The sequence below is a fragment of the Capra hircus genome, chromosome 7, assembly GCF_001704415.2.
Source record: "Capra hircus breed San Clemente chromosome 7, ASM170441v1, whole genome shotgun sequence".
Classification (NCBI taxonomy): domain Eukaryota; kingdom Metazoa; phylum Chordata; class Mammalia; order Artiodactyla; family Bovidae; genus Capra; species Capra hircus.
This window is the reverse complement of record NC_030814.1, coordinates 49,638,793-49,663,120: the sequence shown is the minus strand read 5'-3', so window position 1 is coordinate 49,663,120 and position 24,328 is coordinate 49,638,793. Positions and strand designations below refer to the sequence as shown.

Here is a 24,328-nt window from a genome sequence, read left to right as displayed (position 1 = left end):
CAGTCTGGAAAGCATCTGGCTTTGTTTCAGCATGCTGAAACAAGTAGCGCCTTGCCATCCTGGCTGCATGGTTGGTCAGCAATCTCCAGCACTTGCAGACACTGCCAAGTGATTTCACATGCCTTATTTCACGTGATTGTCACAACCACCTAGAAAGGTAGAGCAGGAAGACTGAATGAGACACGGAGAAGGCACGTTACAGAGCTACTAACGCTCAGAGGTTGGATTTGAACAGAGATCGTCAAAGCTTCAGTTCTTCCTCTGTCATCAATCTCCCCGGAGCTGGGCCCGGGTCCTGATGCTGAGTACCCAAAGCGCGCACACCTGCGCCGGAGCAAGACAAGCCAGCCAATGAGGAAACCGCATCCAGGAGGCGGGACGGAGAAGTTGCCAATGACAGAGCCTGCCCCCAGAGAGATGCGGCTAATGAGGGCCTCGTGCCGAAGAGGGACTGCCGCTTGTCCAATAAGAAGCTGTGACCAGCGAGGCTGGAAGGCGGAACAGCCAGCTGGGCGCTGGGGCGGGGCGGGGCGCCTAGCGCCAACCCGCCAGTGCCCGATCCCCGGAGTGCTGCCCCCATCGCTGCCCGCCATGGCCCACGCTGCCCGGCTCTTCGCCGCGCTGGCCGCGCTCCTCGCTGCCGCCGCTACAGGCGATGCCCGGCCCAGTAAAATCGGTGCGGGAAGGACTGGGTGGGGTGCAGATCTGGGGAGGGCTGCGCGGGAAAAGGGTTGTCAGCCGGGAGCAGCTGGATGGGGGAAGGGGAAGGTAACTGGACGAGGGAGGAGTCCTCGGGAGAGGAGCTGGGTGGAGAAGAGCCGAGGTACTGCGACGGGGCGAGGAAGGGGACCGCAGTAGGCAAGGTGGTGATGGGGCGGGAGGCGTGGGCCTGTGTCCAGGGCTACCTGGGGCAGAAAAGAGCCTTGGGGCAAGACTGGTCACTGATCTCACCAAAAGGTTCAGGGGCATTGAGCATGTGCCCTCGACCTGGCTCTTTGCCAGGTTCCCCCAGGACTCTGGTCTGTCTGGATGATGTCATTCACACAGGTTTATTGAGGGTCGTCTGTGTAGTAGGCACTGGTCCATAGTTCCTGTCCGGAGGAGGAGAGACTGTACAATACAAGGAAGTTAGTGCTGAGGCTGAGAAAGACTGTGAATATAGAGGAAGGGGACTCGGCCGTCTTTGTGGGCTCTGGGAGGGCTTCCTAGAAGCAACATCTAAGCCAAAAACCTCATGGAGGGTAGGAGACAGTTCTAGGAAAGACAGAACCCATGTAAGTCCTCTGGGGACAGATTTGCTGAATGACAAAGTGAGAAATTTTTCACAGCAGTCTTCTTATTTGCTTTTTTGTTTTTTTCAACATTTTATGTTGAAAATTTTCAAACCTAGACCAAAATTGAAAGACTTACACATTGATCATCTCTTTACCCAGCACCTAGATTCTGCTGTTAAGAAACTGCTACTATATTTGCTTTATCACAGACCTATCACATGTCCATTAATCCATCTTAACATTTTAATGCTTTTCAAAATAAATTGCAGACATCAGGACATACTGCTAAATACTTCATCATGTATATAACTGACTAACATTCCATGTTTGTTTATACTTTTTTCCTCTTAACATTTGTCATTTTAACTCAACATGAATCAAAGATTTTCAAGTCCCTCATATATCAGATTCCTGTAGACAGAGATGCTGGGTTTCTGGTGTGGGAGAGGAGTGACTCTCACTGGGAGGGAGGGCTGCCCCATGGGAGTGCCACAGACATAATGGGGCCAGTGCAGTGCTAAGGCCTGCATTACCAAACCCCAGCTCAGGCCATAAAGGATTAAGACAGGCTGAAGCGTGCCAGAAATCAATTTAGGACTGAACATTTAGGGTTTTCAGAGGAGAGAGAATCCTGAGAGCTGGAGTAGATAGAGAAGGCCTGATGAAGGAGATGGATTTGGAGCCAGGCTTTGAAGGATGGGGAATAATGAGGCAGGCAAGGTCTTGATGTGCAGGGCTCCCACATCTCTTGAGAAAGGGCAGCAGAGCATGGCATTTCCCAGTGACCACTGAGGAAGGGGCAGAACCTCCTCACAGCTCAACCATTTCTGCCAACGCAGAACTTGCTGCCTGCCTCATTCCAGCTGGCCCTACCCACCTAACCCCAGGCATCATCAAGGCAAAAGATTTGGCAGTACCAAGCTTCCTGCAACTTTAATTTTCCTCACTGCTCTGATAAGAGCCTCTGTGCGTCCTCGGTGGCTTGGACTCTACCTACAATGGGAATGAGGAGCTTCCTGTTAAGATGTCGTAACCCTCAGGCCGCTTTATGATCAAATCTGAACACCTCAGTGTGGCATCGGACCCTTTAAATTCCCCCATAATTCCACCCGGCCCCTGCTTATGCTGTTCTTTCTGTAGAGAATGGGCTTCTTCTCACTGGTAAAACCCACTGTCCTCCAGGATCCCGATCTACATTGCTACAGGGCCCTCTCTGTTTCATTCATTCTATGTCCAGCAAATCTTACCACAGACTAGAGAGCAGGTGTCATGTCACTGGTGTTGAAGGAGCCAGTTCTTAGTGAGATGAGGTCTTCTACTTCCCTATAGCCTTTAGGCAGCTTCCAGGTCTTGTGATAGCAATTTCTCTGGGGGAAAAAAAAAAGGGTAATTCAGGGCTTTGTCAAAAATGGAAAGGGTGGGAAGCACTTGGTTTAAAAGGTTAAAGGGTATCCTTGGAACCGGCTTTGTAAACACTGAGAATAAAGAAGTAATTTGTTCTTTCGAAATGCAATAGTGAGCTCTACTGCCTGCCAGAATCTGGGGACATAGGGACCTGCCCTCAGATCTTGACAGATCATTTGAGTAGTGTCCCACGGACCAGGCCAGGGTAGGAGAGTATGCTGTGGGAATATGCAGGAGGGACAGTTGTCTTCGGAAGTCAGGCCAGCCAGCTAAGAATGACATATAAGGGCCACAGAGGTCAGCAAGACAAAGGATGACAGAGCATTTCTTACAAAGGGAACAACGTGGGCAAAGGCACAGGCATGACAGGGTGAAGTCTCTGTTCCAGAGCAAAAGAAGCTGAGGCAGGGGGCTAACCTGGCCGTCCAGTGGTTGCGACTCTGTGCTTCCACTACAGGGGGCACAAGTTCTATCCCCAGTCAAGGAATTAAGAGCCATATGCTGCATGGTATGGCCAAAAAAAGAAATTGAGGCAGACAAGAAGGTGGAGTGTTGCAAGGCTGAGGCAGGACATGGAATAAGTAAATGGAGACCAGATCATAAAGAACCTTGTAGTTTTGCCTTCTTGACAAGAGTTAGTAGTCTTAGGGTCCAACAGGGGTATGCGTGTGTTGGTGTGTGTGTGTGCGTGTGCATGTGCACGTGCTCAGTCATATCCAATTCTTTTCAACACCATGAACTGTAGCCCACCAGGCTCCTCTGTCCGTGGAATTATCCAAGCAAGAATACTGGAGTGGGTTTTGCCATTTCCTCCTGCAGGGGATCTTCCTGATCCAAGGATCGAACCTATGTCTCTTGTACCTCCTACATTGGCAGGCAAATTCTTGACTACTGCACCACCTGGAAAGCCCAACATGGGTCTAGTAAGGACAAATCTCCTTCTCTTTGATAGGTTACTAGACTGTCAGGTGAGAGGAAAGCTGTGTCTTAGATACCTGGTGGGCAAAAATTGTGGGTAGCATGGCTGTCCAGCTCAGTAACTTCACAGCTGCTTCACTGTCCTCTCAGTGCTGTGTAATGATTGCTATCTGTTTGGTCAGTGGTTCCTAGCAGCACCTCAGAGCCCTGACCAGTAACACGCTTTTCTCAGTGACTTGGATCAGAATATTGATGGTATATGAACTAAGTTTGCAACTAACTAAGGAAAGAAGGAGAAGTAAAGACAGTAGGTAAGACCCCAAAAGATGTCAAAAAGCTGAAACTATAACAAGAGTCCAAAGTAGAATAGAGTGCCCTATATGGTGACGAGTTATCTGTCACAGGGTGAATTCCAGGCTTGGCAAACATGGATGTGGAAATGACTTAAGTGTCAGGTGAGAAGTTGCAATAGACCACGGGTTGGCTGACTTCTTAAGTTAAAGACCAGAGAGTAAACATTTTAGGCTGTGCTTACAGCCTCTGTTCCAACTTTACTCAACTCTGCCTGGCATGAAAGAGCCACAGCCAATAAGCTAAAGAAAGGGCATAGTTCCGTTCCAATAAAGCTTCAGCTTGCAAAAACAGAAATCTGCCTTGATTTGGCTCTCAGGCTGTAGTTTGCCAACCCCTGGATTAAGGAGTGGATTCCTAATACTAATCTAACCTAATTACCTGGCAGTGACCAGGTATTCACCAATTCATAGTAAAATATCCCTGGTGTCTCAGATGGTAAAGAATCCGCCTGCAATGTGAGAGACCTAGGTTCGATCCCTGGGTTGGGAAGATCCCCTAGAAAAGGGAACAGTATTCTGGCCTGGAGAATTCCATGGACAGAGCAGCCAGGCAGGCTACATACAGTCCATGGGGTTGCAAAGAGTCAGACACAACTGAGTGACTTTCACTTTGACTTTCAATGAGTTTGTATAAAGCTAGATTTATTCCCTTAAATAAATTTTGAGATTCTTCCCTGCCCCTTTGCTGCTAACTTGTCTTTTTCTTTATAAAATAAGGGTTATAGTAGGTGGTAGTTTGCAGGTTGCACTTTGCTGTTTGATAGCTTTACTGCCTGGCAAATTCAATGGATGGAGGAGCCTAGCAGGCTACAGTTCAAAGAGTCGGAAGTGACTGAGCAGCTAACACTTTACTAAGCACTAGTCTACAGATTTCCCTTTTGAGATGTTAGAAGCCTATGAGATGCAAGTACCTGGGAAACCACTGGCCCAGGAGACTGAGAAGGAGTGACCCTCAGTCTCATGCCCCTGCTCTGTCTCTCCCCATGCCTGCCTCCTGGGCCTGATGACAGCTGTGGTTGGAGCTGGAATCGGGGGCTCTGCTGTGGCCCACTTCCTCCAACAGCACTTTGGCCCCCGGGTGCAGATCGATGTGTTCGAGAAGGGGACCGTGGGTGGCCGCCTAGCCACCATCTCCGTCAACAAGCAGCACTATGAGAGTGGCGCCGCCTCCTTTCACTCCCTGAGCCTCCACATGCAGGGTTTCGTCAAGCAGCTGGGTGAGTGCACCATCCTGGGGCTGGCGGCAGCCCTCAGGCCCTTCCCAGGTGACCCTGATGGTCAAGGCCAGAAGGTCATGTAGCCCAATCTCCTCATTTTACAGATGGAGCAGCTGAGACCAGAGAGGGGAAGGAACATGCCTGAGGTTACACAGTGAGTTAGTTGCAGAGCCCGGATTAGAATTCAGGTTTGACAGCCCCACCCCCAGACTAGTTTCTTTCCCCATTAGTTTACTGCTTCTCAATAATCTATAATCACAATGGCTTCCACATGCTGTGTGCTTGCCAAGCACCTGGCGTCCTTCTGGGTCACACGTAGACATTACCTCTAATCCTCCTACCAGCCTGCAAGACGGGTGCTGTATCTCCTCCCAAGGAAAGGGCTAAGGCCCTACAGCTAATAAGTGAAGAGAGCTGAGATTCAACCCCAGCAGCATCTGTCAAAACCACAAATATATATACCACTGGATGCAGAAATTCCACTTCTCAGAAGTGATCCCATAAGTGTGTTCACAGATGTACAGAGCAGCAGACGCACAGGTTACTCATTACAGCACTGTTTGTAATAGTAAAAAGTTGAAAATATCCTACCTGCCCATCCACTAGGATCTGAGACTAAATATTGTTTAAGCACACAGCAGACTATTCAGTAGCCAAGTCCTATATGCCCAGGTATAGAACATTCTCATAAGATGCACACGTCAGTAAGGTGTGGGCCACTGTGTATATTAATAGTATATGGGGGTGGGTGGAGGGAGAGACAGCTCACAGATGTGTACACATTTATAAGTGTTGGCACAAAATATCTCTAGAAGGATGCTGAAGGAATATACTTACTGGTTGCCTCTGGGTAGGGGAACTTTGTGGTTTAGGGAAAGGAATGGGAGGGAAAGAAAGAAAAACCCATGACTTAGGGCAGTCCCTATAATCTCTAAGCCTCACCTTCCATCCATCCGTCGTTACCTGGGGGGTACTGACTCTTGTTCTGCCTCTCCCGAGACTGTGAGAGGATGAAGTGCGATCCGAAGCTCTGGGGCTCTCTCAGTTGTAGAGTGCAGCTGGTTGTCAGGAGCTGTGATTTCTTCCTTGTGGCCTTGGTGCCCCAGGCCACCATCCCAGAGCAAGTGCCATGGCGCTCAGCCTCTAGACAATCCAGGATGACGACTGAATCTCCCTCACTCATGGCTGAGTGGATCCCTGTTAGAAAAACATATAAAACGGAATATGAGTTTAATTTTCATTTCTTTGTTGACTAGCCGGGCCAGACATCTCCCCAGCACACTGTTTACCGTTGTTGAACAAGCACCAAACATAGTGCCGCATTCCCTTTAGTGGTGCCATCCTTCAGGATGGCCCTGAATTTAAGCTTCCGGCATTGCTAGGTTTCCCTGGGGTTCAGGGGGCCTCTGTAGGCGACCTAAGGGCCTCTTCCTTGTCTCCTCAGGGCTGCGGCACCGGCGCGAGGTGGGAGGCAGGAGCGCCATCTTCAACGGGGAGAACTTCGTGCTGGAGGAGACAGACTGGTACCTGCTGAACCTCTTCCGCCTCTGGTGGCACTACGGCATCAGCTTCCTGAGACTGCAGATGTGGGTGGAGGAGGTCATGGAGAAGTTCATGAGGTAGGGCTGGGCAGAGCCTTGGGGAGGGCCTTCCAGAGGGAGAGAGGAAAAGAGATGCAGAAGGAACCAACTTGACTGTACATTGTCAAAATGGAAAAGGTACTCACTGGGTGTGAGAATTCCACCCAGGTTCTGAGCACACCCCCAGCATCAGGAAGGGACTTACTTTAGTGCAGCAGTACTTGTCTCTCGTGTTGTCACGCTGGCATCCTCTTTCCCTCGGCTAAACTGGTAAATAAAAGCATGGGTTGCAGGACTTCCCGTGGTCCAGTGGTTAAGACTCTGTGTTTCTAGTGCAAGGGTCATGGGTTTGATCTCTGGTCAGGGAACTAAAAATCCCACATCCCTTGTGCTCTGGCCAAAAAAAAGCATGGGTTGCAAACTCAGCCACCTTCAAGGGCCTACCTGGGGTATGAATAAGTGAAGCAGTTTAGTGAAAGGGAAGGATAAGGAGGGAGGGGTCCTGAAGAGCCAAGCCCCATCAGAATGGGCAGCTAGCTCTCTGCTCAAACCGCTTGTGGGCACCTGGGAATGCCAGCCTCACAGGGCAAATTCCAGTTTTTCAGAAGAAATTGGAAACCCAATTGTATGTGAGATTAGTTTTTCAATGTGTGCAACCAGTTCATCTTACAAGGCAAATAAGACATATCTGCAGGCCACAAGCAACCTGTGGACCACCATTTACAAACTCTTCTGTCCTCCAGGCCTATCTAGAACAAACACCTCTCTTTGCCAGTTGTCTCCCCCTTATGTCCCAGGCCCCTCCCCATCAACTCCAAATAAGAAGGATAAGTATCCTGTTGTCACTCTGTCCACCCCTCATAGTCCACTCACCCAACCAGGCTGGTCCCAGCTCTCCCCGACAGTCAGTCCTTTCAAAGGTTCTCCCTGTTTCCTGGCCTAGGTGCAGAGACTTCAGGATCAGACACTTGTTCATGGCCTCCAGGCCTCCTTCCTGGTTTCTGGCACTTCTCTGCTCTTTCCACTCCTGTAACTATGCTTTTTATGGCACTTCTTCCTTGTACTCTCCAGGTATCCCCAGAGTTAGTTCTTCACTTCTCTTTCCTCTTTCTTATACTTTTCTCCCTTGTCAATTTTATCCAACCCCCCAGCACCAAGTTCTCCCTTTTGTGGGAGACAGCCTCTACCTGTGAGCCCCAGTTTCCCCTTAAGTTCCAGACCCACTACCTAAGCAGTTTCTAACTGCTTTCTGGACACCTCCATTTGGGCTTCTTGTCAACAACCAAACCCAGCACATTTATAGAACAGCCCGAGCAGAAGCAGTATTCCAAAGGCCGCTATCCAAAAGTTCATCAGCCGATGGCTCCAGGCAAATGCTAGTCCTCAAGGTGGGGAGTCGTGGGGGAAGAAGACATTAGCGAGGGGGTGAGTGGGAGCCTCGTTGGACCGAGCCACAGGGGAAGACAGGCCAAGCTAGCAGAGAGGGTGACAACTTTTGCATAAAGCAGCTGCCATGGGGTCCAGTGTGGTCCTAGAAGCCAGGGAAGAGCTGTTATTGCTGGAGAGGGGCTATGACAGTGGAGGTGAGCGTGGACCACTGCTTGGCAGTCCCAGCTGAGAAAGAAGAGGACTGCAACCTCATCAGGGAGCGGCTTGAGAGGTGATATGACTGTCATTCAGAGGAGCCACCATGTGAAGCCAGGTTCTGGTGGGATCCAAAGTGTTTGCCCTTCCCTCTGGGCTGTCCCTCCAGGTGGGACGGGCCCACCATAGCCAGCAAATAGGCCAAGGTAATATAACAAGCTTCCTCTCCCACCCCTACATGGAGAGGAGGGATGGGCCCCAAGGTGCAGTGACCCAGAGGCAGGTGGTCAGCAGAAAGGCCTTTCTGCACAAGGGCTCTGGGTCCACATGTCTCCCAGGATCTATAAGTACCAGGCCCACGGTTATGCCTTCTCGGGTGTGGAGGAACTGCTCTACTCGCTGGGAGAATCCGCCTTCGTCAACATGACCCAGCGCTCCGTGGCTGAGTCCCTGCTCCAGGTGGGCGTCACCCAGCGCTTTATCGACGACGTAGTCTCTGCCGTCCTGCGGGCCAGCTATGGCCAGTCAGCAGCGATGCCCGCCTTTGCCGGTGAGCCTCCAGCCCTCAGCCTGCCCACCTGCCCTTCCCCAGCCCTCCCTGTAATAACCTTACATTTACCCAACTCAGTACATGACATCACCCCAACACCCTTTGATTCTGGCATCCGTCCTCTCAGTTGGCAGGAGATGGTGTTCACCTCACTTCACAGCAAAACGGAAGCTCAGATCTCAGGTCCAGGGTGTTTCTGCCACTCCTGTTTGGATTGGTTTCATAATCTGCCCCACTAAGGCCTCTGGGCCCCTGGCTATCCACTTACTAGGGCACTGCATCTTCCTAGCTCATTACTGGGGTGGGCAGGCACATATATCACCCACCATCTCCCAGCACAGGATACAGATCTGCCCAAGAAAGGCATCAAGGCACATCTTCCCCAAGGTGTGGTGACTATTCTGGGCCTTGAAAGATACAGTAGGATTTTACTGGGGCGGTGGAGGGCTGAGGAGGGGCATTCAAGGCCAAGGAACTACACAGACACTCACTGGCCTGCTTGGCTGGGTTCTTCTCCTCTCCTGCCTTCCAACATGGAAGGCCCAGGCTCAGTCCTCTGTCCTCCTCTGCTCTCAACTACTCAGCCTTCCTTGGTGAGCTCAGCCAGTCTTGGGGCTTCAGTTCTACCCACCTGACTCCCAAACATGACCTCTAGCCCAGACCTGTCTCCAGAACTGCAAGCTCATGTGTCAGCCATCACCCTTGTGTCCACACTGGAAGGGCTAATGGGCGTCTCAGACTCAGTGCATCCAAACCTGAGCTTCTGATCTTTCCCCTCAAGCCTGCCCCTCCCAGCCTCCCCGTAGGTTGGCTGGTAATTACTCCTTTCGGTTGCTCCAGCCAAAACCTTGAATCATTGCTTTCTTTCATACCCTTTGTGTCATATGTCAGAAAATCCCATCTGCTTTACCTTCCATGTATACCTAGAATCTGACTGCTTCCTAGCAATGCCTCTTCCTTGGTCTAAGCACTAGCATCCTTCACCAGGATTGCTACAAGTCTTCTACCAGGTCCTCCACCCTCTGCCCACTCCCTGGCCCCTCCAAGCTCAACACATCACCCAGATGATCCTTTTAAAACAAAAGACAGCTCCTGACAGGCCTGCGTGTAAGACTATAATGGCTCCTACTTTCCTTCAAGGAAAATCCAAAGTCCTTCCAGTGGTCTGCAGGCCCCTGTGTGGTCTAGGCCTCACCATCTCACCACTCACGCACCCCAGACCAGCCACTCTGATCTCCTTGCCGTGTCTCCAGCGTCCCAGGTACACTCCCACTTTGAGGCTTTTGTGTGGCCATCCTTCTGCCTGGAAGAATCTTCCTGGAGACGCAGTCATAGTAAACTCTTGCTTCCCATGTCTCTGTGAAGATGTTGCCTTTTCATCGAAGCTGCCTAACCTCTCCCACCCCCAGGAGTCCCAGTCCCCTTGCCCTGCCAGGCTATTGAATCGACTTATTTTATCTCCTCCCACTAGAATGCAGGCTTCCCAATGGGAATCTGTCCCCTTTGTTTACTGAGATATCCTTACAACAGTGCTGACCATCATAGGCACTCAGACCATTTTTGCTAAATAAATGAATGAAAGGGTTTATAATTAACAAGTACCTCCCACATGCCCAGGATACTCTTCCTCTGGCTGCTGCTAGCTCCTTCCCAGCCTTCTGGTCCTGCCTAGTGTCCCCTCTGGAGAAGGCAATGGCAACCCACTCCAGTACTCTTGCCTGGGAAATCCCATGGGTGGAGGAGCCTGGTAGGCTGCAGTCCACGGGGTCTCACAGAGTCGGACATGACTGAGCGACTTCACTTTCACTTTTCACTTTCATGCATTGGAGAAAGAAATGGAAACCCACTCCAGTGTTCTTGCCTGGAAAATCCCAGGGACAGGGGAGCCTAATGGGCTGCCGTCTATGGGGTCACACAGAGTCGGACACGACTGAAGCGACTTAGCAGCAGTAGCAGCAGCAGTGTCCCCTCAGCGAGATGACCCTGCTCACTCTCCCAGCATCTTGTAGGTATCCTTTGAGATATAACTCATGTATCACGCAGTGCACGCATTTAAAATGTAGGAGTCAATGGCTTTCAGAACACTCAAGAGTTGTGTCTCCATCTGGCTTCCCTGGTGACACAGAAATAAAGAATTCACCTGCTAATGCAGGAGCAATGGGTTCAATCCCTGGGTCGGGAATATCCCCTGGAGGAGGAAATGGCAACCCACTCTAGAATTCTTGCTGGAAAAAAATCCCATGGACAGAGGAGCCTGGTGGGCTATGGTCCACAGGGTCACAAAGAGCCAGACATGACTGAGCGTGCACACACATACACCTGTGTCTCCATCACCACAATCAATTTGAGAACATTTTCACTGCCCTCAAAACTCATCCCTATAGCCATCAGTTCCCCCAACATCCCCTAGCCTTCCAGCCCTAGGCAACCACAAATCTGCTCTGTGTTTCTTTGGATTTGCCCATTCTGGGCAGTCTATTTAAATAGAATCATACAATCTGTGGTCTTCTATAGCGGCTCTTGCACTGAGCATACTGTTTTTACTTTACAATATTGTGAATTCTATTGTATTTATTTCTGCGTATTGTCTCTCCCTGTGGGGGTTGGGAGGAGTCTTGGCCTGGGACAGAGGCCTGGGTAGGATGGTACTGGCCTCTCCAGCCCCACTGCCTAGAGGCTGAGAAGCCACTGGTCGCCCTCCCTCCCCCTTTGCCCAGGAGCCATGTCTCTAGCCGGGGCCCAAGGTAGTCTGTGGTCTGTGGAGGGAGGCAACAAGCTGGTTTGTTCTGGTCTGCTGAAGCTCACCAAGGCCAACGTGATCCATGCCACGGTGACCACTGTGACCCTGCAGCCAACAGGTAAGTAGACAGAGCAGGGGCCGTGACCACTCCCTTCCTACACAATGAACACTTCCTCCTTCTCTATCCCTAAAACTCCTCTGCTGGGGTGCAGGTCCCAGCACTGCCAAGCGACACCAGAGGGCACTGTTGTCCTGATTCAAATGTCAGAGCAGAAAGCAGAGACTTGCACTCGTCTAGCCCCATTCATTTGACCACTGAGGACTCTGGGCCACAGCCTTGCCCACGCTCCCTAGCTAGTCAGCGCCACAGCCAGAGAAAGAGCTTGGGTTTCCTGATTCCGGTCCAGGGCTCGCCCTGCCACCATACCAGCATGGAAAAACTGACACAGCAGCTGGACGGCACGGCTGCACCCAGGGTCTTGCCCCTCGGTGCTGGGCCCCAGACGGCAGATAAGCGGGTAGCAGCCAAGAAAGAAGTTGATTTTGTGTTCTCTTCTCTCTCTGTCCAGAGGGGAAACCCTTGTATCGGGTCAGGTATGAGAATGAGGCGGGCACGGGCTCTGACAACTATGACATAGTGGTCATCGCCACCCCCCTGCACCTGGACAACAGCAGCACCATCGCCTTTGAAGGATTCGACCCGCCCATCGATGTCGTCCAGGGCTCTTTCCAGCCCACCGTCGTCTCCTTGGTCCATGGCTACCTCAACTCTTCCTACTTTGGCTTCCCCGACCCCAAGCTTTTCCCCTTTGCCAATATCCTTACCACGGATTTCCCTAGCTTCTTCTGTGCCCTGGACAACATCTGTCCCGTCAACATCTCGGCCAGCTTCCGGCGGAAGCAGCCTCAGGAGGCCGCTGTTTGGCGAGTCCAGTCCCCCCAGCCCCTCCTCCGGTCCCAGCTGAAGACCCTCTTTCGCTCCTATTACTCAGTCCAGACGGCCGAGTGGCAGGCCCACCCCGTCCACAGCCCCCACACCCCCCTCCCACGGTTCACACTGCATGACCAGCTCTTCCACCTCAATGCCCTGGAGTGGGCAGCCAGCTCCGTGGAGGTGATGGCTGTGGCAGCCAAGAACGTGGCACTGCTGGCTTTCAACCGCTGGTACCAGGACCTAGACAAGATTGACCAAAAGGATTTGATGCACAAGGTGAAGACTGAGCTGTGAGGGCTCCGAGGAGAGCTGGAAATGTCCAGCCTCTGCTGAAGGACTCCCTTAACAGCACGTGTAAGCCGCACACACCCACAGAGTCCTTCTCTGACCCCTCCTGTGTGGAGTGTCCTTTCCCTCCAGTGTGGGTCCCGGTGACCCACTCTCTGCCTTTCCATCTGAAGGATTCTCACAGTGGTTGTTTTTTTTGAAGGGGGAGAGTAAGAGAAGGGGAAGAATATTCAAGCCAATGTATTCACTTATTTATTTTTTTTTTTTAAGAAGAAATAAAAGTCCATCTTAAGCTGCTTCTGACTTTGTTTTCTAAGTAGAAGACGGTGATAACTGTGGTAGGGAATATAAGGCAGAGAACTTTGAATCCAATTTCTTTATTGTCTACTCCCAAAAGGCACCTAAGGAACACCTCCAGTGAAACATGTAACCAGATGGTTACAAATAGAGGGAAAATGAGAAAACATAAATAAGACAGGATAATAGCTCCTATTTATGGTAGGCTTCCTAGATGCAAGTACCTAGTTAAGAAATTTAACTAGATACCATCCAAGTTTTTAAACAACACTGCATTTGGAGGGGATGGCTGGAAGTATACAAGGAAGAAATGGTTACCCCAGCAGAGATGGCAGCCTAGCTCCGAGCCTCCTGGCAACCAGTGGAAAAAGGGAAACACATCAGGCCATAGGAAGAGGAACACTTTTTTCCTTGGCAACTGGAAGAAACGACCATTCTGTCCATTAAGAGTCTTGTCTTATAAGAAGACAAGTTTCCAGCTGGTAGAAGGCAGTTGTACCTCACCCCCCAAATATCTACCCAGAAGAGAAAAGGGAGGAAAGATGGTGCTGTGATGAAGTTTGTTGGAGACTGGATGCCCAAGTCCTATCCAGACCAGCTAAAGCTGGTTCTGAGGAGGGCCCAGATCCCCATGAGGATATCACACTGCCAAATGACATTGGCATTGTAAATTGCTAACAGGAAGAGTCCCAGAGATCATCCAGCTAACTCCCTCTTTTTGTAGAGATGGAGATAAAAGCCCAAAGTGAGGAACAAATTTGCCCAGTCTCTTGACGAATTCATAGAACTTAAATCCAGAGCTTCTCCTTAAAAGTTAACTGAATTCAGTATAGGACAAAATACCCTTCAAGGCAGCAGAGGCCCAGATTCGTCTGAAGTTGCTCTTACTATGCGGAAGCGATGGTAGTGAAAGAGATGGTGCCTTTGAGGTGCACATAGCATGCACTCATTGGTCATTATAGGAAATAGGAAGCCGACACATCAGTAAGAATACTTTTGGCTGTGGCAGTAGGGAAAAACCAAACCCAAACTAGCCTAAGCAATAACAGGGTCTTATTAAAGTCCAGGCACAGGGCAGGCGTTGAGTGCAGTGCAATGCCAGCGTCATCATTTCTTTCGTGGTCAGAGATGGCCGCCAACAGCTCCCAGGGCCAGAGGGTCTTCTCTCACAACCCCTGAAGCAGAGTCTGGCTCTGGGCTCACTGGGCCCCTACTGAACCAATTCCTGTGGTCAAATGCACACCACATGCAGATGGCTTAGGACTTAGCTACTGGACCAGTACCTGGGACACAAGGGATGAGATTAAACTAATCAGCTTAGAACAGCCCTGAGGAAGAGGTGATCTCCAGAATACAAGATCAGAGGGGTGGAAAGGATGCTGGAGGGAAGTCAGCCAGATGCAGGATGGGGCTGTTCCTTGCCCCTCCTCTCAGGTCTGGTGAAATCTACATGCAATGATTTCTTGTCAAGGCCTGTGTTTGAAATAAGGATGCTGTGGGCTGTCGTGGTATAACTGATGACCACTGGTACTAGGCTGGAGGACCAAGGCCAATATCAGACTTGTCCCTAACAACCCTTGCATCCCTCAGGGTATGTGCACAGAAGAGGCCAACCAGGGCAGATTCACTTGATCCTCAGCCTGATTGCAGTGGGGCTTGCTGGTCCTCAGAAACTTCCTTTGTCTGGGTAGGCAGGCCTGAACAGCTCAGAACAAAAACAGGCCAAGATGCCTACGCTACCTGCTTCCACAAGCCCAAATGTGACAGCTGGATCCCACTACCTCTCTGCCTATAAGGAAAAGCCAGAAATTCCTGAAGGCAGCAGAAGGGAGTGTGGAAACCAGCAGGAAACCTTGGCCTCAGAGCCCACCCTAGCCTTCTTAGGCCAGAAAAGAGGCTCCCATGGGCCCACAGTTCTCTGGGAGAAGACAGCATTTGCAAAGACAGAGCCCTACAACCTGCCAAATGAAACAGGAAAGAGGTCACACCACCTCAGTAGTCCTGGGTACAACATTGTTACTCAGTCACTCAGTTGTGACTGACTCTTTGCAACCCCATGGACTGCAGCACACCAGGCCTCCCTGTCTTTCACCATCTCCCAGAGTTTGCTCAAACTCATGTCCATCGAGTCAGTGATACAATCTAACCATCTCATCCTCTGTCAACCCCCTCTCCTCCTGCCTTCAATCTTTCCCAGCATCAGTCTTTTCCAACAACTAGTAGACGGGTAAAACTTCCCCCCTAGACTCCACCCCTAAAGCAGGTAACCCAAGCAAAATCTCAGCACTTTGCGGGGAGGGGTTAGAGGGTAGAATTCGGGGTGGGTGAGGAATAGGGAGGGAGAGAAGAATGCCTTGCTACTGACCCACCTTTGAAGAAGCAACAGGCAAAGGGCAGATCATGGGCTCCCCCTAGAGGCTTCTGAGCATGAGTGCATGCATTCATTCACCAATCCCTGAACCGCTGCTGCTGCTACTTTTGCCCTAATGCTGGAGATGCAGCTCTGGAGGAGTTAGATGAGGCCTCTGTTCTTGCGGAGGAGGAGTTTCTCACCAGACAGTGGAAAACAGGAAACCCACTCAGAGCACACAAAGTTGGGGGGGAAATGTAGACCTGGCGCTCCAAAGATCCTGAACTCCCCATTGCTGCCCTTAAACCAGGGAACTGGGAAAGGCCAACTGTCAGCCCAAGCTCACAAGGCCAGGCTCCTAAGTCACAGAATGGTAAAACCTGAGAAGACCCTGGAGATCCCTAAATCCCACTGCTTGCTTCAAAATTGAGAAAACTGAAGCCCAGGAAAAGGAAAAGGCAACACCCACATAAAATTAACCAGCGTTCGTTGAGCACCAGCCTCTGTGTGTCTGATGTTCTCATAGGAGGAGGACAGGCAGTCCCACCCTATTAGAAGTTTCCTCACCCAATCCCTATGCCTTGAGCACCCTGGGGGGCTTCCAGGCCCTTTCCCCACAAAAAGGCCTTGGAGGCCCCTCATGTGCTGCTGAAGTCTGAAGGCCTGGAGAGCAGACTGCAGAGGCCACAAGGAAGAGCCACCCCCCAGGGAGGAGAAACGGCTGCTGAAGGCATCAGCACGCGCTGGCACGGGAAGTCTATTTTCCATGTGTCTGGAACCAGGCCGAAGCATCCTAGGGTAATTTTAACCAGTATCCACTCTAGAACAATACCAAAAAAGGTAAGTTACTTGCCAGCCCAGACAGGCACATACCTAACCACTGCCCTTTCATGAATTAGACCCTGAAAACATTCAGAACGAAGGCTGCTTTAGGCGCTGAAGTTTGAGCAGCCAAGTATTCTACACTGGCGGTTGGCCGTCTTCTCAAAATTAACTCTAAAGTGCCAGCTATTCTTACCTTCAGAAAACACCGCCTGAGCCCCTCAGCTGTCTTCAGAGAGCCTAGGTATTTTTAGCCCCTAGAACAGCTGATTTAGGATTTGCTGCAGGGGCTAGGAGGGCACAGGAGGATTGGATTGCAAGGGTCTAATGGATGGGGTTGGGGGAGGGATTAGCATCCAGGGGTTAGAAGCCAGCAGGGGCTTTAGGACAAGTGAGTCCATATAGCCTTTTTTTTTTTTTTAACTTTTTGACTGTACAGCATGTGGGATCTTAATTCTCCGACCAGGGATCAAACTCACACCCCCTGCATTGGAAGGCAGAGTTTAACCACTGGACTGCCAGGGAAGTCCCCACACTGCATTTTTGATCAGCAAAGATTCTTGGTATAAGCCAGCAGTTCTCAAAATGTGGTCCCCATACCAGCAGCGTCAGTATCACCTGGAAACCACTGAATTAGAAACACAAAGTCTCCTCTCAGTCCCCTGCCCCCTGCCCCGCCCCCAGTTGCACACTCCCCACCTCCTCGCCGCCCCCCCCGCCCCCCACCCCCGGCAGAAAGGGCTTGTTTGCAGTGGCCCTTCACTTCACCAGGGAGAATCAGCCCTTGCTCACTCCTAGATAGATTTCTACTAACAAAGCTCCAAAAACGTGACTGAAATAAAGGCTTATAAATGCAAAGAAAGTATCTGACTGTCCTAAATGGTAGAAAGGACTTCCTAGGTGACTCAGATGGTAAAGAATCTGCCTGCAGTGTAGGAGACCCCGGTTCAATCCCTGGGTCGGAAAAGTCCCCTGGAGAAGGGAATGGCAACCTACTCTAGTATTCTTGCCTGGAAAATTCCAAGGACGGAGGAGCCTGGCAGGCCATAGTCCGTGAGGTTGCAAAGAGTCGGACACGACTGAGCGACTAACACTTAAATGGTATAAATGAATGTACAGTTTTGTAATAACCCATCTCAGTGTTGAAGAACTCTGGGTGATGGAAAATCTTCCTCCACATTGATTGAAATCTACCTCCCACCCAGTTTTGGCTTCAGAGCCACAAGGAGCAAACCCAAGTTCTTGCTTTACAAAAGACAGCCTTTACTTTTCATCGCCTTGCTCGGCAAGGGGGTGTGGGGAGGACTGTCTCAGAAGATGCAGGTACAGCCAACGGCGATGGTCTCCATGACCGCGCGCTGGCGGCAGGGCCCGGGGCGTGGCGGCGGTGGGCAGAGGCGGCGACGCACAGGCACCTGGCTGAACACGGGCACGCTCACCATGCTGCGGTCCTCCTGCATGGTGAAGGGGTTCACGCAGCCCAGACACAAGCACTGCGCCTCCGGCAGGTCTTCAGGAATGCGGCCGGGGTCATGGTTGATGCTGTGGGAACACAGGAGAGAGCACAGGGCAGAAAGAAGGACAATCGCGGGAAGGACAAACCAACACCCACCACCACACCCCTGCCTTTCCTGGCCCAGGTTTCAGCACAGCAAGCATGTGCCATGTGGAGGACAGGCAGTGAACTTGTGGGCCCGCAGCCCTGGAGCTTGTTAGAAATGCAGAACCTCCCCCTACCCTAGACCTCCTGAATCAGAGCCTGCATACTCATAAGATCCCCGAGAAGGTCAAGGGCACAGCAAAGGAGAAGCCTGGCTTCAGAGGGTCTTTATAGACCCTTTCAGTTGCCACATTCCAGGTATGGGAGCCACTAGCAACATGGGGCTGTTCGAGCTTAAAATAATCAAAACTAGCTCCTCAGAGACACTGGCCACATTCTACACGCCCAGGAGCCGCATGAGGCTAGTGGCTACCACGTTGGACTTTACACTGTCACAGAAAGTTCTATGAACATACTGTTCTAGTCTCAAGATATAAATTATGTGGCTAAAAGTCTTTGGCCTGGGTTCGTGAGTGAGAACCCCTCAGGGTCAGTCTTTTTCTTTATTATTTAATCAGCACACATACACGTGGCCCCTTCTGTGTGCCAGGTGCTGTGCTGGAAAGTGGAGCTACAACCAAGGTAAGACACCACTGCTGTCCCCCAAGGGCAGCGGGTCTTGATTCCCAAGCCCAGCAGTGTATCCTAACCATGTGGAGATGTAGAAAATGCCACTTGCTGGGCCTCATCCCTGGAGATTTTGATTGGATGGGGCATGAGAATCCTTAGATGATTCTGATACAGGCACTGGGATGGTCCCATCTAGCGTGAGAGATGGATGTGCACACAGCCAACTCAGCACTGCCTGAAAGTGCTGTAACTAGCAGTGTGTACAAGGCACTCCAAGCTGGAGGACATGGCATTAGGGGAAGGCCTTTCAGGCCCTTCACTGGAGACTTGGAGAGCACAACATCAGAGCCCGGCATAGATGTCTCGTTTCATAACAAGTCAGTGAAGTAGATAACTACTATCACCTCCACGTATAGTTGAGGAATCTGAGGCTCAGAGAGGCTAAGCAACTTGCCCAAAGCCACACAGTCAGTAAAAGGCAGAGCCAGGATGCAAACCTAAGCCTCTGAATCCAAGGTCTTCACTCTTGATAGGGAGAGTGGGAAGGGCATCCCCTGCAGCCCCCAACACAAAGCTTTCCCACGGCTGCCTGGCCTAGCCTACCTGTAGCCCCAGGGTGACAGGCTCCTCTTGTTGGACAGCCACAGCTGCAGTTGACCTCGCACTTCCTCCTGGCCGGCTCGGAGCTGTTCCTCAGCTGGGCCACCATCTCCCCCAGGTTCCTCTCATATTCCTCCATGCGGGCATAGGGCTTTGCCCGGGACACCAGGTCCAGTGGCAACTGGTGAGGCCCAGGGGCCAGGGTCCCAGGCCGCCCTGGCCCCTTTCTCTTGCCTTTGGGGTTCCTGGGCTGGCCCAGCCCCAGGAAGATGGAGATGGTGAGAAGGAACAGCTGGGGAGGAAGGCCACAAGTCAAAGGTGGGAGAGACAGGTCACTGCCTAGGCCAAGATTCAGGGCACAAGGAAGGAGGAGGGAAGAAGAAAGGCCTCTAAGGGGAGCCACCTGTCAAGCCCTGGCCTGGCCCCACCAGCCCGCCACACCTGCACTGCTACATGTGTGTGCCGCGTCCATCACTAAATCCTGCTGCACCTCTTAAAACCTCCCCACCCATCCCCTTCTCTACCTGCACCAACCTGTCACTTCCCCGGACAGCTCAGCAGCCTCCTACCTGGTACTGCATATCTCCCCATCTCCCCCTGACTCCTTCTGATCAGTTCTCCACACCTGCCCAATGATGGGTTGGAATGCCAACCTACTAACATCACCTCCCCAGGCCAGACCTCTGCTGTGTTCTCCCTCCTCAAGTCACACCTGGTTTCCTCTTGCACCCATGCTTCAGCCTCAGGCCTTCTCTCGAACCTTCCTCTCCTCGCACAAGGGCTTCACACAGGCTGCTTCCTACAGTCACCCCGCATGTCTTGGCTCCAGTGTTACTTCCTTAGGGAGGCCTCTGTGGACCTTCTTGGGCTCTCAGCACCCCCACGCCTCCTTCACAACTGCCGTCTTCCAGTGTACATGTGCTCCTTTCACAAGTCAGGCCCCCACTAAACACAGGCTCTGTGACAGCCAGCGCTCCATCCATTTCCACATATTGCCTTGTCCCCCATGTTTGCACGGTACTGGGCACTTAGGTATTCAGTGAACATTTGCTGAGTGAATGAATGCCTGTCAGCACCCCTGCCCGTCTATAGCTTGCAGTCTGGCAAGGAAAACAGATGGTGGACAAGAAACAAGCATCTAAGCCTCGCTAGCAGCAGAGTGGGGATGGGGCCACACAGCGTGCGTTCAGAGACAAGCAGGGCCACCCGCTTAGCCTGGTGGCAGTGGGGTGGGCTTGCAAAGCCTTTCTGGGGAAGGGGGCATGACTGATGAGGTTTGAAGAATAAGACAGAGGCAGATGTGGGCAGAGGGAGCCTAAAAATGGTATAGAGGTGGGGGAGGGAACCATGTGAGAGGAAGTTTCAGTGGCTTAAAACTTTGCTGAAAGGAAACGGTGGGGCTGAAATAGAGTGGACAGGAGATGAGGGCAGATGAGGTTGGTGATGTGTGCAGGTCATGGCCAAAGACCCCTGCTTAACTCCATGACACTGGTTCTCCGCTCCTCCACCCCCCAACCATCTGCCTTCCCGACTCCTTGTCCACCCCCACCCGCTGCTGTGCACCCCTCCCTGCACAACAAGCAGCATCAGGAAAGCCTCTCATTCACATGGGAGAGGACCTGGGTGCCCAGCAGAATGCAGAATCCAGAACTGGAGTCTGGAGAGGAGGAAGCTGGGAGAGGAGGGCCAGGACTTGGGTGGTCAGAAGGGAGAAGCCTCCAGAGGGGACTTCATCTCCTCCCTGAGCCTAGCCAGGCTCCTACCTGCCCTGTACCCCTCACTCCGCCACCCGCATGGCCCGTGCTGATCTCTCCTGCCTACCCAGCCAGTCTTGACCCTTGCAAACAAGTTTCAGCAGAGCCCCTCTTGGTAGAACCATTTCTTGGCACGAAATCCATGACAGATTCAAGTCATTGGTACAGAAAGACATCTCCCTAACAATAGGCTTTCTCATCTGAGCTGCTCACATGGCATTCTTAAACCCTGGCTCTCCACTCAGAGAAATTCAGAAGAGAACCCGTCTCCCTCCATCCCTTTATAGATGGGAAACAGAGAAACAGAAGGACCTGCCCAAGGTCACACAGCCTGGATCTCAGGACAGAGAGACTCTGGAAAAACCCCGATAACTGAGATTGCCAAGATCTCCTCAGTTGCCTTTGGCCTGAAAGGGCCTTGGTGCAGTGGGGCTGCGCCCAGCTCAGGAGCCGGAGCCGTTGGCCATGGCTGCAGGCTCTGAGACCAGTCTCTGTTTCTCTCTCGTCCTGGGGGACAGGACAGAGGGAGAACTCGCCTCTGCAGATTCCAAGCCAAACAGAGGTGGCTATTAATCAATGGAGAAGAAGTAAAAAAAACACTCAGGCCCTAAAAAGGAGTGGGGGTGGGGTGGGGAATCGCCACGTACCAGGTTATGCGGCCAGTCCATCCCTTGAGCCAGGCGATCAGCCTGCAGCTGCCGCCCGCCTGGAACCCCAGATGCCTCTGCCACGAGAATGGCAGCAACAGGACTCAGCGCAGCAATTATAGCTCGTCAGGGGGCTGCCGGGGGAGTGGGTGGGTGGGCTCGTCATCGCCTGGGAACCTTGGGCTCCCAGCTGGCGGGCCTGGCGCGGCGGCAGGCGGTGAGGGGCGTGGGGGCAAGCCAGGAGCCGGGCTGAGGTGCCCAGGGGCTGTTGACTGAGGGACAATGCCCTGTGTGTCTGGTGGGGCTCTGGCGGGTGGCACCTCCGCCTGTGGCCTGCGGCCGGCCGCCCAGCCAGCACCCACAGGGCTACCTAAGACAATCAGCTTCGTTAGTTTGGGGGATGGCAAGGGGGCGAGGGTGGAGGAGGGACAGGCTGTCCGTTGGTCAGGACAGCAAATGTCCTTGGAGCACGCTGGCCAGGAGCAGGACACAGGCCCCATCTCCCAGGGAGACAGCCTCAGGCACCCCAGCCTCAGCCAGCCCCAGGTAAGCTCAGAGGCCCTTGGCACCCCCATAGCTCCCAGGCAGGGAAACTGAGGCCAGAGTGAAGAAGGGACTTGTCTAGGATTATACAGTGAGTGAGGGATGCCAGAGCCGGGATTCATACCTGGTCTCCGGGCAGGGCTTTATCCACCCCCAGTGTTGCTTTTCTTGGCATATTTTCTGCACGGTTCAAGCCTGCTATGAACATGTTTCTGAATCTGTGTGCTCTCACGAGAGCCAAGTCCATGAGGTCCGTGAGGACTTGATGGCGGGTTGTCCTGGGCTTCCAGATGCAATGCACCCCCTCATGTAGAGAAGCTCTCCACTCCAAGGGCCTGTCCCTGCGTGGCTGCTTGTGACTTCCATCCTCTCTCAGCCTCAGTTTCCTTCTCTGTAAAATGGGAGCCGTGCCCATGAATCAGTGGTGGCCTGGCCCGTTTCTGCTGGAAATCTTTCTGAGTCTCATTTCCCCTGTGTCTAGAACAACCTCTAGGGGTTATTACTAGGAGTAAGGGAAATAAGCCACATTAAACAGCTGACATAGTGCCTGGTGTGTAGCATGTGCTCAATAAACATAGCTGTTTATTATGAAGACTATCACCGTACAATAATGGTGTAATTGTTCTTGGGAACATTCAGTTCAGTTCAGTTCAGTCACTCAGTCATGTCCGACTCTTTGTGACCCCATGAATCACAGCACGCCAGGCCTCCCTGTCCATCACCAACTCCCAGAGTTCACCCAAACTTATGTCCATCGAGTCGGTGATGCCATCCAGCCATCTCATCCTCTGTCGTCCCCTTCTCCTCCTGCCCCCAATCCCTCCCAGCATCAGAGTCTTTTCCAATGAGTCAACTCTTCGCATGAGGTGGCCAAAGTACTGGAGTTTCAGCTTTAGCATCAGTCCTTCCAATGAACATCCAGGGTTGATCTCCTTCAGAATGGACTGGTTGGATCTCCTTGCAGTCCAAGGGACTCTCAAGAGTCTTCTCCAGCACCACAGTTCAAAAGCATCAATTCTTGCTGTTCTATTTAGCATTAGAGCAAGCACAGTTCTCATGGCCCAGCCAACTCTCCTTTCTACCTCTTTGGGCCCACCGTCCTGGCTGAGAGCTTTGGACCTCACAGCCTCTGGCCAAAATTTCATGAGCTTAGGTAACCCCAGGGTCCTCTTGTCTAGGAATCATGTGCTGGATGGACTTGGTCTGGGTCTCTCCCCTCAAGTGAGCAGCCCAGCTGAATGTGAGCAAGCGAGCTCCCCTGAGGAGGAGGTAAAAGGGGGTGTGAAGAGCACAGGGGAGGGACAGAGAGAGCAGGCTTCAGGACTACACTATCCTGTTGGGGCCACTCTTGGCCATTTACAGGAATCGCCGAGGGGAAGAACGCAGGGTGCAAGGCGCTCCTGAATGTCACAAGATTAATCTGTCCGGGGCAGGTTTCCACAGCATAACTGAGAAGCTGGCTGAGGCTCGAGCTCATGAGAGATACCACCATATTTGGTCAAATACTAGACAGGGCTCTATTCTATCACTGGAAACTCCAGAGGGAGGGGGACTCTGAAAATACCTCCTCAAGCAACAAAGGCCCCCAGTCCCACCCCAGGCTGCCCCAGCCCCAACACCACTGTCCTTTGGATGTGTGGAACAGCCAGCATGAGGAGGCAAAGGATGAGGGCAAGCTGGCTGTAACCTGTGCAGCCTTCTTGCTGCCCTTCTGATGATGCTGCTGGTTGGGTCCCACAGACATGCAGCCAGGGGCCCCCTCCCTGCATCCACAGAAAGGGAGAAATTAAAAGATGGGGATTGGGCTACAAGCGGGCTCCTCAGTTTCTCAGGACCCCTGAAACCACCACACTCTTCTTCCCTGCCAGCAACACACACTGCGGGCTTCCATCTCCCAAAGACAGGGCTTGGCTGCCTCAGCTTCCAACTTCACAGATTCCAGGGTCCTGGCCCCAGAGTTCTAATGAGGCAGTCCCAGAAATCTGCACCTTACCCAGGCCCCAGTCAGGGAACTACAGGGCTCCTCACCCATCACCTGCCCCATCACCATTCTACCACAGGAAGACCAAGGCCCAGGGAGGGACAGGCCTTACCCAAACTCACACAGCATGTTGGTGCAAAGCTGAGTAAGGCTGGTTCAAGCACAATTTATTCTCCTAATTCTTAAGCAGGAGGCCTGGATTCAGTCCCTGGTCAGGGAACTAGATCTCACATGCTACAACTAAGGGTTCACGTGCTACAACTGAAGATCCCACGTGCCACAACCAAGACCTAATACAGGCAAATAAATAAATTCAAGTATT

General features: G+C 52.1%; 2 protein-coding genes across 2 annotated transcripts; one reads left to right on the top strand and one right to left on the bottom strand.

Moving 5' to 3' along the window:
* Positions 534-13,138, top strand: PCYOX1L (prenylcysteine oxidase 1 like). Its single transcript, XM_018050178.1, has 6 exons — positions 534-676; positions 4,960-5,166; positions 6,611-6,785; positions 8,669-8,880; positions 11,598-11,738; positions 12,190-13,138. The coding sequence occupies exons 1-6, from the start codon at positions 592-594 to the stop codon at positions 12,846-12,848; spliced, it is 1,479 nt and encodes a 492-aa protein (XP_017905667.1). The 5' UTR covers positions 534-591; the 3' UTR covers positions 12,849-13,138.
* IL17B (interleukin 17B) lies at positions 17,470-21,905 on the bottom strand. Its single transcript, XM_005683151.3, is given in 4 exon segments — positions 17,470-17,853; positions 19,085-19,133; positions 19,136-19,373; positions 21,483-21,905. Coding segments are annotated over 4 exon segments (540 nt in total). The 5' UTR covers positions 21,504-21,905; the 3' UTR covers positions 17,470-17,621.